At 41.8% G+C, this 15,665-nt stretch overlaps 1 protein-coding gene across 7 annotated transcripts in view; it reads left to right on the plus strand.

Annotated features, from left to right (window-relative positions):
* The first annotated feature begins 8,563 nt into the window (after positions 1-8,563).
* DMXL1 (Dmx like 1) overlaps positions 8,564-15,665 on the plus strand; it is a 155,165-nt gene continuing 148,063 nt past the window's right edge. For all 7 annotated transcript variants that reach the window (XM_074994988.1, XM_074994990.1, XM_074994992.1 and 4 more), the window contains exon 1: positions 8,564-8,923. In XM_074994988.1, coding sequence (XP_074851089.1) covers positions 8,837-8,923 — 87 coding nt within the window. In that variant the 5' untranslated portion in view covers positions 8,564-8,836. The remainder of the gene's footprint in view (positions 8,924-15,665) is intronic.

Genomic DNA, 15,665 nt, shown 5'->3' on the forward strand with positions numbered 1-15,665 from the left:
AATGTGTACCCCAAATTAAAAAACACAGTAAAAGACATAAAAAAGAGCCACCATGGCTTAACAACCATGTAAAAGAGGCAGTGAGAGATAAAAAGGCATCTTTTAAAAAGTGGAAGTCAAATCCTAGTGATCAAAATAGAAAGGAACATAAACACTGCCAAATTAAATGTAAAAAAGTAATAAGACAAGCCAAAAAAGATTTTGAGGAACAGTTAGCCATAAATTCAAAAAACAATAGTAAAATGTTTTTTAAATACATTAGAAGCAGGAAGCCTGCTAAAAAAGCAGTGGGGCCCCTGGATGATAGAGACATAAAAGGAGCAATCAAGGAAGATAATGCCATTGCAGAAAAACTAAATGATTTCTTTGCTTCAGTCTTCACGGCTAAGGATGTTAGAGAGATTCCCAAATCTGAGCCGTCCTTTATAGGTGACAAATCTGAGGAACTGTCCCAGATCGAAGTATCATTAGAGGAGGTTTTGGAACTAATTGATAAGCTCAACAGTCACAAGTCTCCGGGACCGGATGATATTCACCTAAGGGTTCTGAAAGAACTCAAATGTGAAATTGCAGAATTATTAATGGTGGTTTGTAACCTATCCTTTAAATCAGCTTCGGTACCCAATGATTGGAAGACAGCTAACATAACACCAATATTTAAAAAGGGCTCTAAAGAAGACCCTCGCAATTATAGACTGGTAAGTCTAATGTCAGTACCGGGCAAATTAGTAGAAACAATAGTAAAGAATAACATTGTCAGAGACGTAGAGGAACATGATTTGTTGAGCAAACGTCAATATGGTAAGGGAAGTCATGTCCCTTCTGTAAAGGGAAGTCATGTCTTACTAATCTATTAGAGTTCTTTGAAGGGGTTAACAAGCATGCAGACAGGGAGGATCCAGTAGACATAGTATACGTAGATTTCTAGAAAGCCTTTGACACGGTCCCTCACCAAAGGCTCTTATGGAAATTAGGTGGTCATGGGACAGGAGGAATGATCCTTTCATGGATTGGGCTCTGGTCAAAAGACAGGAAACAAAGGGTAGGAATAAATGGTAAATTTTCACAATGAAACGGGGGGTAATTAGTGGAGTTCCCCAAGGGTCAGTCCTGGGACCAATCTTGTTCAACTTATTCGTCAATGCTCTAGCGAAAGGGGTAAGCAGTGAGGTGGCAAAGTTTGCAGATGACACCAAACTGTTCATCAGGATAGTCAAAACCAAAGCAGACTGTGAAGAACTTCAAAAAGATGTCAGCAAACTGAGTGACTGGGCAGCAAAATGGCAAATGAAATTTAATGTGGGTAAGCGTAAGGTAATGCACATTGGGAAAAATGACCCCAATTATACATACAATATGATGGGGGCAAATTTAGCTAAAACAGATCATGAAAGCAATCTTGGAATTATAGTGGATAGTTCTCTGAAAACATCCACGCAGTGTGCAGCGGCAGTCAGTAAAGCAAAAAGGATGTTAGGAATAATTAAAAAAGGGACAGAAAATAAGACGAAGAATATCTTACTTCCCCTATATAAAACTATGGTAAGCCCACATCTTGAGTACTGCATCCAGATGTGGTTTCCTCACCTAAAGAAAGATATCCTGGCACTGGAAAAGGTTCAGAAAAGGGCAACTAAAATGATTAGAGGCTTGGAACAGGTCCTGTATGAGAAAAGGCTAAAAAGATTGGGACTTTTCAGTCTAGAAAAGAGGAGACTGAGGGGCGATATGATATAGGTATATGAAATCATGAAGGCTGTGAAGAAAGTGAATACAGATAAGTTATTTATGCATTTATGCAGTCTCCTCACCCTGATAATGCTCGACTCTCACCTCATCGGGGACCCCAAACACAAGGGAGGGCAAGAATAGTCTTGAAGTCCACCCCCAGGATCTCTGTGCACTGCAAAAGACTCACATTCCACCATGTGATGCCAGGATTCCCTTCTTTTTCCTACCCCCATCCCTCACCCCCTAAATAATAAGAATGTTTTTGTGAAGACTACAGTGTTGTTTATTGGTTCACATGGGCTGCAGTGGAGTTGGAGGTGCTTTCACAAAGGTCAAGCACACACCATTGTGTGTGTGGGGGGGGTATCACAATAGATAAATGCAGCAGATTCAAGTGAGTGTCTGCTCATTCATAAAGCTATTTTTTCAAAGCCTCCCGGATTGTCATTGCTTCTGCATGTGTATTGCTGAATGCTGTGCATAAGCACTGCCCAGGGCATCTGCCTTTGCAACCCAGACTGCTTTTCATTCACAAATGTTATGGAAAATACAGCATGCTTCAGCCAAAGGAGGGATGTCAGCTTTGCAAAGGTCCAAACGGATCAAAAGGCACCTGACTCTGGCTTTTAAACAGTCGAAGGCACATTTCACCATCATTCTCCACTTGCTCAGCCAGTAGCTGAAGTGCTCCTTGCTGCAGTCCAGGGTACCCATGTAGGGCTTCATTAGCCAAGGGAGCAGAGTGTAAGCAGGGCTGCTCAGTATCACTATGAGTGTCTGCATTTCACCAATCTTGATCTTCTGGTCCGGGAAGAAAGTCCCATCCTGGAGCTTTCTGTACAGAACTGAATTTCTAAAGATGTGCACCTTTCCCAACCATCCTACATAGAGGTTGGTGAAACAACCTTTATGACCCACCAATACCTGCAACACCAGAGAAGTACCCCTTGCAGTTCATGTACTTTGAGGCCATTGTTGAAATATCCTCACCTGAGGTGCTTGATATGTCCCTGGCCATGAGCTGTGGTGTCTGTGTGTTTCTCCCCACATCTTAACCAAAAGCCTTAGGAACTGAGCATTTTAACATCTATGTTGTTTAATTCATGACTTTATTCCCTATCAAGCCTATAGGAGTACTCTATAAAAATCTACTGTAAAAAATCCCCTTTGAAAAACACCATATAGAACTGTCTAGAATGAAGTAAACAAGAATGACAGTTAGAAAATGACAGTTGGTGTAAATATTTATGAGGGGCAGTCAATATGTATAAGTTACAGTTTGAAATCCTAATAGTTAGTTGGTTAGTTTTGGATACCTACTAAATATGTAACATATAGCTTTCCTCAGTTGCTATGGCAACCAAAATGCAACATGGACTTCAAACAGGTCCTCACAGGCCCGATAAAGTTAGGAGCTTGAGGCCCTTGCTCTCACTCCTTCTAGGGACCTGGACCTGGACTGAGCTGAAATCACTAAAGAGCTGAAGAAGAAAGAAGAAAAGAAGGTGACAAGCTTCATGTCAGTCGTCGTACCCCAGCCGCTGAGGGACGTCGAAGACCCGAAGAGGACGCCTTCAGGAACTCGGACTTTGCGCCCATAGTCATTGAGGGACAAAGAAGAGCTCCTGCTTGCAGACATTTTGAAGGCTCCGGTTTTTCCCGGACGGTTTGTTCCGGCAGGTAACGCTGCCTAACGAGCGTGCACCCTGTGACAGAGACAAACCGCAGCAGCCATGTGGTCCGGAGCCAAGATGGGGATTTGTGTTCCATCTATCACCCCACTGCAGCAAAGCTGTCCGATGTCCTGCACATTTCCCACAGTCACAGTCTTCAGCATCAGATGCGCACATATTGCCTTGGCTACCTGGATCACCACAGCCTCAACTGTAGATCTGCCCATCCCGAATTGATTTCTTGCTTACTGGTAGCTGTCGGGCATTGCAGCTTCCACAGAGCAATTGCCACTTGCTTGTGAACTGTCAAAGGAGCTCTCATTCTGGTATCATTGGACTTCAGGGACAGGAGACAGCAAATCACAAAGCCTAATGGTATACTCACCCACAGTGCTGGCAGCTTGATGCAAATGAGCAGGCCCCAAAAATGCAAAATGGCTGCTTATCTCCATATTTGAGTGGCTAATTTGTATATTCCTGACAGAAAACAAACAGAGTAGATATGATTCTGCCCACAGAAACCCCCACTGTTGTCAGCCCCTTATGCCTGAAAAAAATCAGGAATAAGGGGCTTCCAACAAAGGGGGGTTTTGCTGGCAGAGCCAAGTCTACACTGTTTGTTTTCTGCCACAAATATGGAAATGAGCAGCCATTTTGCATTTTCAAGACTGCTCTTTTGCATCAAGCTGCACTAGGGGGTGAGTGTAGCATTATCCAAAGCTCCATGAAAGTGGCCTTGCACATGCAGAAGTTCTGCAGCCACTGCTGGTTGTCCCAGACCTCCAAAACAATGAGGTCCGCCACTGTGTGCTGGCTTCATGTCGCCAAAGAGTGTAAGCAATGAAAAGGAACTTGTCTCAGAGTTTGGTAACCCAGTAGTGTGAAAATATTTATTTTCTTAGCCTGGTCTATGCTACAGAGTCAGGTTGATATAGGACAGCTTACACAGATCTAACTCTGTATCTATACTAAAATACAGCTCCCATCTATATAGCTCACCCATTACATTGACTTAATGTCACTTCAATGAGAGGCTTAGTGCTTAAATCAATCTAGTTAGGTTAATGCAACATCAGTGTAGACCAGAGCTGACCAGCAGATTGCAGGGGGTGTACCTGCCAAGTGCCGTTTCGATGCACTGCCTCTGCCCAGGCCCCACCCCTTCCTGTGTGGCTCTCTCCCTGCCTTGTCCTGCAGAAGTTAGGGGAGAAACAAGGAAATTCAGAGAGTGAAAGAACACTATTGATAACTGAAAGACATAACAAGAGGCAGCCCTAGTGGCTTATTAACTTTGTGAATCATTCATCATCTGCATCAGATAATGTTTTTTGCTTTGTTTTTCAGAGTCGAACACAACTTAAATATTTTTGACAAGGGAATGTATAAAGTACAATTTTTTTAAAAGATAAAATAAGTTTTGAGGGGTTTTTTTGTACTGACTGTAGAACCAAACTGGATGTAGGAAAGAATTTAATTTGGGAGAGTCCAATTATAAATTAATGAATACAAAATAATACTAACAGTAGTGCTGATAGTGCTCACATCTTAAAAATTCTGTAGTTATAATGTATTGCTACAAAACATAAAATACACTTTTTTTTTGTATACTAAGCATATGTATCTCTGAATACACACAGGAACTAGAACATCTACTGAATAAGAATACTCCATTTTATAAGTGTTCCAGTTATCAACATAAAATACAGTTTCCAGTTAGGTCTAGATCAAGAAAGAAACTCTTAGTAAATCTAAGCTTGTTTCATTTTTGTGTTCAGATATGCTAACTTCTCTTTTGAAAATTAAATACTTACCTGTCAGTTAAAGGTAGGCTCAGAGGAGTAGCCATGTTAAACCTGTAGCTTCAGAAATAACAAGCAGTCCTATAGCATGTTAGAGATTAACAAATTTATTTAGTGGTTACTTACTAGTATTAGTTGAAGGTAGGGTTACTTTACATGGACACATCATGTCGTTAATCATATATGAATCACACATCAGTAGCAAACAGAATTTAAAGAACTGTGGAGTTATGATTATAACACATTATCACACATTTAATGTCTGGAATACTTTGGGATGACAGAGTTCAAAAGACTTGTCAGTTGGTAGTAGATGAATTGTATTCTGTTACTGTTTAATAGTGCAATTAAAACAGCAATTAATAATCATTAATTTTAATCACTTGACAGATTTTAAAAAAAGTAAGTTTCTGGCCTTCTTAGCTGATGAGGAAGCTTCAGAATATGTTCCCAGTGCACCCGCAAACCTAAAATAGAGAAAAAAATAAACAGATTTATTATCTTTACATAATCTAACGATTTTAAAGTAAATCTAATGATTTTTGGGGAGCCTGATGCACGCTTTTTCAAAATTTGGTATTGTCAATACTATTTTAACATAGGGGGGATGTGTGAATGTGTACACCAACAAATTGTTCACAGTACTTACTGAAAAGCAGTTGCTCTTTACATGAGCTATACTTTATTGTCTTCTCTTGGTTGGTACAGACACATCCTTGTGACAGAATACACCCCTGTATTCACACTCTACACAGTCTTGTATTAATTTTTGTACAAGGCATGCCTTATGGTGTGACATATGATTAAAATATGATCAACTAGACCATTGTTGCAACCACTATTACCTACTTGGAACCTATCTGTACAAAGGTTGACAAGTAGGGTGTCTATGGAAAAGTTAGGACTTGCTGAATAGGATCATGCCCTTTGTATGTACGTGTCATTTTTGTATCTGCAAATGTAATATTAACTATGACCTCTATTTCATATGTTGGCCCCTATGGTAAGACCCATGAGGTATTTAGACACCACACTGTGAAAGATCTATTCAAATTAATTGTTCCATCAAGAAACATGATTCATAATGAACATTGAAAATAGTCTCTGAAGGGTAGCAGTGTTAATCTGTAGCTTCACAAACAACAACTAAAGACTACCAAATTTATTAGGTCATAAGCTTTCGTGGGTAAGACCCACTTCTTCAGATGATTGGAGCAGACAATTAGAATCCAGCATTTGTTTAGCAGGGAGCAGGATTGTCTACTCCAATCATCTGAAGAAGTGAGTCTTACTCACAAAAGCTCCTGAACTAATACATGAATATGGAGGATACCTATCTGCACCTAATGGAGTTTCCTGTGACCTTTCAAACTAGAGGGTGATTTTGCGGTGATTGAGCAAAATTGTATACAGGCATGTGACCTGCCCTTGTGGCTCTATACTCCTTTGCTTGTAACTTTTCAAAGAACAATAGGATTCCCTTCACTTGGCAGAAGGCATTAAAAACCTTGCAAACATCTCTCCTGCTGCCAACATAACTAAGGAGCAGTCTCTCCTGCCAGCAAAAAGCTGTTACATGGGAGACCTCACATTGTCATAGGGGTAACTGTTGAACATAGCTTAAACTAGTTTCTCAAAAATAAAAGGCATGAAGATGTCTCAACAGGTGTCAACAAAGGAGATGGGCCAACATCTATCAAGCGGCTTATTTTATAAGGAGAGGAGACAAATAGATCTGCGTTTTAGCAAAGAAGCAGCATAAGGTCCCTTTTCTCCATCAGAATCTATCTGTTGATTCTTAACTGAAAATGCTTGAGGAAGAAGGTCTAAACTATACAAAAGAAAAGGCAAACACCCAAAGATACAAACTCCTCTCTCTGCACCTGAGTAGCCAAAGACAATAACTGTGGCTTTTTGGAGTTTAAAGTTTGGTCAGAAACATCTGAAACACATGGTGAGAAACTTTTGCTTTAAATCTAATATTATTTATTAAATTAGGCACTAGAAAGCATTGCATCTTTATTTTCTTGTAACTATTTCTGATTTCAGCCTTACTACTTGTACTCCCTTAACATCAACCTCTGCAGTTAAAAATATTTTATATAATGCACTGTGTTTAAGTGCATGGGCATCTCCATGCAAGGTGCTAAATTGTTGTATTCATTTAAAGGAATAATTGACTTAATACGTTGACAACATATTGAGGAGAGAGCTGGCCAGTACAAAGTATTTATTTCTGGGGAAATGTGAGATGGAGATGGAAGGGTCACCCTGCTGCATAACCAAGCCTGGGGAAAGCCCAAGTGTAACCCAAGTACAGATGGCAGTCTACATTTGCAAACAGAAATGCAGGTGGTGACTTGCAAGCTGAATGGCTGTGTGCAAGCAGCCCAGGTACCAGCTAATGCAGCAAGCCACTGAAGCACTCTTCGTTGCAGGGCAGAGGGGCACCTCCTCTGCCCCTCACTGATAAGAATTGCCACCTCATGTGTTATAGTTTGCTGGGTTCTTGATAAAATATGGGTGATTCCCTGTGAAAAGCGAACTGTTGGTACCTCTGCTGCCTCACAGCCTTAAGTAAGCAAGTGGTCTGAGCTGGAGGAGCACTGACATGCTTAACTCAGGATTGTGCATTCAATTCCTTGAAGGAGGCAATTAAAGATCTGGGACAAAAAGGCTTTTAACAGGAGGGATAGCTCAGTGATTTGGGCATTGGTCTGCTAAACTCAGGGCTGCGAGGTCAATCGTTCAAGGGGCCATTTATGCGGGGGGGAGGGGATGGTGCTTGGTTCTACCAAGAGGACTGGACTCAGTAACCTCCCAAGGTCCCTTCCACCTCTGTGAGGTGTGTGTTTGACATCACCACACTGAATAGGCGGAGTTCCCCGCTCAGAGGTGGAAGCTCGCAGGTTGCAGAGGAGCCGGGCTGGCAGCAGCGGCTGTCTCGGCAGATGTGGGAACAAAGGAACGAGGCGTCATTCGCGCGAAACTGTTTTTCCACAGCTCTTAGAATCGCCGCAGCAGCCGTTACTTACAGGGCCGGTAACGGCCTCACAATGGGCCACTCCGCGCGCGCAGAGTTAAAAAGTACCACTTGCAATAGGCTCGGTAACCCCTCAGAGCGAGCACATGACCTAAAACGTCAGCAACCTGTACTCACAACTCTGGCTAAGCGGCACAGCAGCCTCAAAATTAGTGAGCACACGCATACTTCTCCCAGTCCCGCCTGACGTTCCTCCTAACCACGTTTACTCCCACACATGCCCAAAAACACTCGCCGCACACCCAATTCTAGTGAAGACGAGCGTCTCGCGCACGCGCCTTTACGAGGAAACGTATGACATCACCGGCAGCCGAGTCTCGCGATATCTCGTTTTTCGTTTTCCTCCCGTTTCGTTGTTGCCGGGTAGCAGGCGAGCGAGAGAAGAGGGGTTGCGTTTGGGTCCCGCCCCGTGACGAGGCGGGGTTGCGACGCCCCGCCCCCAGCTATGTGCCATAGCCTTCGCCGCTTGCGCGACCTGGAGCGGCCGAGCAGCAACTACGAGTCTTCGCGGCCGCCCCGGTGACCGGGAGTAGAGCATGAGTCTGGCCGCCGGACGCGTGCACTGAAGTGTGCACGCCGCTTCCCGCGCCATGAATCTGCACCAGGTGCTGACGGGCGCCGTGAACCCCGGGGACAACTGCTTCTCCGTGGGGAGCCTCCAGGGCCAGCCACTCACGGTGAGTCCCCGAGCTGGGCTGTCGCACTGGGTGCGTCCTGGGCTGCCGGGCAGCCCCACACCGTTTCCATGGCTACTGCCGGATGCTGCCCCCTTTCGGGCCCCTGCGTCCCCCGCTGCCTCTTTCGTTCTGTCCTTTCTTCTGCTGAGTACCCGGAGGGGCGAGACTCTCTACCATTCGCTCTGCACCGGGCATGGGGTGGCCTGAACTAGCCGCCGGGAGCCAGGTTGCTAACTGGTTGTGTCCGGGCGGAGTGGGATTGGTCAGGGCTGGTTCAGGTTCACTGGGGACACAGTATGACCTGGGAGGTAATAGAGCGCAGCTAAAATGAGGCGCGTCGGGACGGGCGCTTTGTTTCCTGAGCTTTTGTTGGTGCTGGTATTATCGTCCATTACAGTAGCACACCTAGGGTGTGCTCAGCACTGTCCACGTACACACGGAAGATGACACAGTCCCTGCGTTGCCGAGCTTACACAGTTTAAGGCCTATAACACACCTGTTCAGACTCCTTCTATTGGAAGGAGAAGGATTCACACCTATTTAAAGAACATGGTTAAACATATTTGTGGTGAAAAAGCTTTAAACTGTAAGCCATATGTATAATCTGTAAACTGAGTGTGCAATATTAGGTTAAAATGCTAATGAACTGTCTCACAGATTTGCACATGGAAGTATGTGGTGCATTAAAGTGAATCTGCAGGTCAGATTTCATAAACATCAATTTTGAGAAAATGAGTTCTTGCTAAAATATTTTAAATTCCCTTTATGCTGGTATAAACCAATTCTTGAGTTTTGCTTAGTTTTTGAGTAGATGATAGGAAGGGCAATTGTACATTACGGTGTACTACGTTGATGTATCTGCACCGGTGCAGAGCACCTGGAGATGTTGGAAGCTGAAAGGAGCACACTCTTTGATTATGTTAAGTGCAAGTTATGTTGGCGAGAGAATGTCTCTTGCTGACCTAGTGTTAGTCTGGACAATGTGAAACTTCTGTTTTTTGATGGATGGGGGCAGGTTTTTTCATATACCTGCACAATCTCAAGTTAGATCGGCATAAATGACAGTGTAGAGCTGCCCTCAGAGGTCCTTCAGAATGGTCGTGGGTTGAGAGTGGAGAGCAGAAATTTAGAGCCACAGTAAACTCTTTGAAATCTATGTTTCAAGTATCTGGAACTCTCAAATAACTGTCATTTTAACCATAAATACATTTTTAGTTACGTTTTCCATATTTACAATATAGTGACAGTAAATACCAATCAATACGGCAAATAAAGTATGTTTACAATATATAATACTGTTGTTGGTAAATAAAGTACTTTGCTTACATTTTTGTTTTGTTTCTTAATATCTAATCTTGTTTTTCTTTAGTTTTATGCATTGCTAGGGACTCGATGACCTCTCAGTGTCCCTTCCAGTTCTGTGAGATATGTCTGTATGTGTACTACTCTATTATCCAGAGTATTTAAGCATCTGGCAATGTCCAGGTCTCAGAACTAACAAACATGAAAGAATCTACTGTATTTATAGCACACAAAGCTCATAAAGAGAGCCACTTCTATTTGTCATATAGTACCCCTGAGTTGTATTCTAAAATCTTGATGTTTTATCCTCTATTTCTGAACTTTCTGTTTGCATGCACCCTGCTTCTGGGAAGTAAATGTGCACAGGATTAAAATCTACAGAAGCCTAATTTGTACATATTTGGTTTTTGTTCATTTACTCTCCAGGGCCCACTCGTCCAAGTTTTCTTTATTCAGCAGTTTGTCTATCAACTTGAATAAGTATCCTCTCCAAAATAAATTAGAGTTCAAAAGAGTCCATCTTCATTTAGCATTTAAACAATTCTCTTGTATTTCTCTTCTCTCCCTGGTTTGGCTCCCTCATTCATGGGTGCCTCATCATCTGAGTATCTTATCCTCATCCTTTTCTTGTCTTTTGCTCCTTAAATGATACTAGTGATATTTTTGCTGTACCCAAGATTTTGGCAGGTTGAAATTGTTGGGACGCTAATCAGTGTTATGTGGTACCCAATATGTCAGAAAGGACCTGACCTAGAACTTAGCAGATTTCTGTCAGTTTCACTCTGGAACAGCAGAGTGCTGTACAGTAGACCCCTAAGCTACGCAGGGGTTGCATTTTCTCACAACCCTAGCATAAGTGAAATTTCGTGCAGGTTGGGGGAGATGGGACCAAGGCAACAGAGTGGCAGGGAGTTGGAAACCAGGCAGCCGCCTGGTTCCCTTCTTTCCTGGGTTTGCGGGACCCAGGAAACTGACCAGTACATGGCTAGTCAGTTTTCTGAGTCCTGCCAGTGCAGGGCAGCCAGGAACCAAGCGGCAGCCTCATCAGAGGTGGGATCCCCCTTAACTGAGAGTCCCCTGCTTTCCCCCCGCCACCCCGTGTGGCAGCTGTTGGGGCTGAGCTGGCAGAGCCAAGTACTCCACCAGCTCTCTTCCCCCACCACAGGGGGATCATCTGCCACTGTCATGAATGCGTGTATCACAGGGGATTACTGTGTTCTACGAAATGTCTTGAGACTTGCACCCAGTTTAAATTACTGCCTGATTCACTGGAGAGTGACTGATAGATTTATTTTTAGATTTTATAGTATTAGGTACCCTTTAATGCTCCTTTGCTTAGATTTTTAACAACTGCAAATCCTGGAAGACAAAATATTTGTTCACTATCTGACACCTTGATTCCCCAAGGAGTTCCACCTGGATGACCCCTATTGAAGTAACTAGAGCTCCCTATCATCACAAGAATTTGCCGAAGTAGGTGCAACAGGACTGCTTTGTTTTTTTTTTTTTGCAAAGCTACAGGCTAACACAGCTACCCATCTGAGACTATATGCGTGAGTAGCTGCAGAATCAGAACCTGAAAGTTCCACTACAAAAGAGGAAGTAATCAGAATAAAGCTTTTTTATAGATGGTTCAGTCATGGGGGTAAGGGGGGCTTTCAATAACTATGTCTGCTTTTGGATTCACCTTCCAGATTTTGCTGTTTGTTTAAATTGTGTGTGTGGGCACGTGCGCGCCTGCCTGCCTCACGAGCAGCGTGAAAGTGTACTTTGAAAAACAATGCAACTTTCTTACAGCAAAGCACTCTTAATTGTTTGGAATAAAGAAATGAGGGAGAAGTCTCTAATCTTTTAATTGTAGGTGCTTTTTAAAATTTCAAGGTTTATTAGGGTCTCGCCCACAGAAAGACTGCTTAGCACTTCCATGTCGAGTATTGCATCCTGTGTGGTTAGAGGAGTGTTCAGAACTCAGTAATGATTTTGAAGCAGTAGCTTTGTCTTTGAAGAGATGAATATGCCAATAGTACTGTTGTGAGTAGTACTACTTTGAGGGACCTTTGTTTACAAGAAAATTTTAACACAAATACAGTGATGAAAAATTCCTACACGTGCATCAAATTTCTTATATATTTGTGGTATGCAAGAGAACCTATTATTCAGAGAATTTTTAACTAGTAATCTCAAACCTGAAGCACAAAAAATTCATTTATAGTTTTTGTTTTTGTTTGTTTTTTTAATGTGGTGATTGTCCTGGTTACAACTTTATTGAATTTTTCCACTGAGTACCAAAAACTCTCTGTAAATGTTATGTTGATCCCACTAGTTCCTTTTCCTGTAATAAATATCTGATCTTTCAGTTGATGTGCAAGAGTTGAAATATAGCCATTTTTCTATCATTTGTTGTATCTCTACTGATTAGTGCTTATACCATGTCTCTTAGAAATAAGAGTTAAATGTGTGGAAAGTATGAAGCTTTACTTGAGTTTTTAGTTAAACACTTGGTCCTTGTCTATACATGCTCCTCCCTTGTGGAAGGGACATGTTAATGAGGCACTTTGGAACAGGTTAATGAGGCACTAGCATGCATATTCAGCACCTCATTAGCATAACAATAGGCAGCCGTGCTTCGAAAGTGCTGCTTTCAAAATGCAGACTGGCTGTATAAATGTGGGCACTTTGAAGTAAACACCACACTTCAAAATTCCCTTATTCCCAATTCATTGTGGAAATAAGGGAATTTCGAAGTGTAGGGTTTATTTTGAAAAACTTAAATCTGTACAGTCTGCATTTCGAAAGTAGTGCTTTAGAAGCACAGCTGGCTGCCATTATGCTAATGAGGCGCTGAATAAGCATGTCAGTGCCTCATTAACCTGTTCCAAAGTGCCTCATATATGCCCCTCCCTTGGGGTGTATGTAGACATGGCCTCAATGTTTTAAAATGTTATGGAAAGCAAAAATGAAAGCAAATAGAGCTCATGAATGCTATGTTTTCTTGTACAACTTGTGCTTAGCCCATACAAAGTGTTTGTTCTAACCCTTCCACTACCCCAAATAATCTTAACGTTAATTGTCAACATAGACCAAGATAACCTGTGTTGTTGGGAGGAGATTTCAGGAAAATGGCCTTGATGATGATAAAGAAAAATGAGTTTTAGTCAGTCTCATGTTTGGATCTCCTTCATACTAGCAGTGTTGGAAAGACAGGGTGGTTGTGATTCAAACACCTGTGTCCTCTTCCCCATAATGAATTATAGAGAATCAGCCATATGAGTGACCTTTCACCTCTGGGGCACAGCAGTCTGCAGCCCACTGGGGTAGCACCTGTGCCCTGTAGCTCCCTAGCTGTTCAAACCACTGATTCATAGAGTTCCAACTCTGTGAGAGAGGAGGAAAAGGGGGAGCAGAGCATGAACTAGTGGATTCATGGCACTCCAGGTACCGGGAGAGAAAGGGAAGAGTAGGAAGTGCAAGGCTCCGGTGCCCCAGTGTGCAGGAGGCACCTGGCGGAGGGAACAGATAATGGGGGTTTCGGGGGCCTCTAGGCTACAAACTGACCACCACTGCTCTACTTCATTGGTACTCGTTACAAGTCTCCCTTGCCTTGTGTTCTCCTAGTGTTAGTGTGTTCTATTGAACATTAAATGTAATATGCAGTTTTAGAAATATATCTTTACAAGTTAATTGCCTGGCAAAACATATCATTCAGCTTTAAGGTCTTTTGGATTTAAGTGAATTAGGATGGTTCAAAATAAAGGTTGTTACACAAGAACTTGAGAAAGAGTAGTGGTTCCAAAGCTATCTTTAAATATATAGCAAGAAACAAGCACTTGCAGCTCTTTTCCCAAATTCTGAAAACTGGGCAGGTGGAAGGCAGAGAGAGTATTGGCAGTGAGTGGCTGCACACAATAAATTACATATGTTAATGACTACATATTTCAAAGCAATTTACTAAGAATATTTTGAAAGTGACCATCCTCGTACCAGCATGTGTCAATAGATAGCATTCTTGTTTCCTAGTAAATGGCTGCTTTTATTTTTTTTTTTTTTTTAAATTGAGTCCCTAAATATCGGGCAGAATTTGAGTTTCCGTCAAAGGTGTATTGGGTAAAACATGTCCAAGTGCATTTATAGCAATCCATTGGCCTTAAGTCTGTTAAAGTATGCACACTAAAAATATCTATTGATATCAGCTGCTGATGAAATATAGAGCACTAAAAGAATAACAGTTTGAGGCTGAATTGCCTATTTTTTGTGTAGATTGGATTGGTGGACAGTAAAGAAAACTGAAGACAACTTTTACAATGTATTTACTTGTCTGAAACAGGAATGAGTTTTAAGAAATTGCCCTGTTCCTAGGACAGATTGATTACTTTTTTTTTTTATAGTTCCATGACTTTCTCTTTTCATCTCTGTGTGCAGACACTAATGCTCATTTCTTTTAGATACTTACTTTGTGTGTTCTGTTGACTGTTAATTTTAAAATCATAATTATTGGTTTCTGAATAACTTCAGCTGAGGCTTTCAGTGAATGTTCCTTGGCACTTGATTGTTTCAACATTCAGGCCAGGTTTGCATCTCCAAAATGCACATCCATTAAGCAGTTAGAAAAATACTGGTAAAAATCTTTATGAAGTTGTGGGGGTTTTTTTCAGCTGACAAACTAATACATAGAAACATTTGATTAACTTTGGTATTTTGCTACAGGAAAAAGAATCTTTAGCTCTCAAGACTGAACTACTTTAGTAAAGCTGTCCTAATTTTTAAAGAAAAATCATTAATACTACTAAGGAGAATACACTCTGATTTGGCCTATAGTTAGGGTTCATAATAGGAATCTAGACACATCCGAAATAATCCTCAAGTTAAGAATCCTGGGATCCTCAAGGTAAAGAATCTGTGCGTGGGCTGGGGGGAGGAGCATATCTTCAAAAAAGGGTAGGCCATTGACTTGAGTAATAATCAGATGGCTTACCTTCAGGCAAAAAAATAGGCCAAAAGTGGTTTTGCATCAACAAAAAATTATGACCTGTGATGCGCTCTATAAAAGATGAGGACCTGGGTAGAGCTGTGTAATTCTGTGGATATCCACAGACCACTTTCATGAACTGGATGTGGATACAAATTTTGTTTCCATGCAGGGATAGAGAAAAGATCTATAGGCTTCTCAGAGCATGAGAGGAGATGACGAGGGATGTGAATCAATTTGCTGCATTACAAACGAATGTTGAATCAATGAAAGGTTGGCATGATTATTTTGAAAGAATGATGAATGGATAGAACCCAAGAGAGGAACTAGGAACAGATTACATGAATTGAGGTGGGATATTTTCAGATCTGCAGAAGTGGGTCTGCCCCATGAAAGCTCATCACCTAATAAATTATTTTGTTAGTTTTTAAAGTGCTACATGACTGTTTTTTTGTTTTTTGTGGAGTGGGATAG

This window comes from Carettochelys insculpta, chromosome 5 (assembly GCF_033958435.1).
Source record: "Carettochelys insculpta isolate YL-2023 chromosome 5, ASM3395843v1, whole genome shotgun sequence".
Lineage (NCBI taxonomy): Eukaryota > Metazoa > Chordata > Testudines > Carettochelyidae > Carettochelys > Carettochelys insculpta.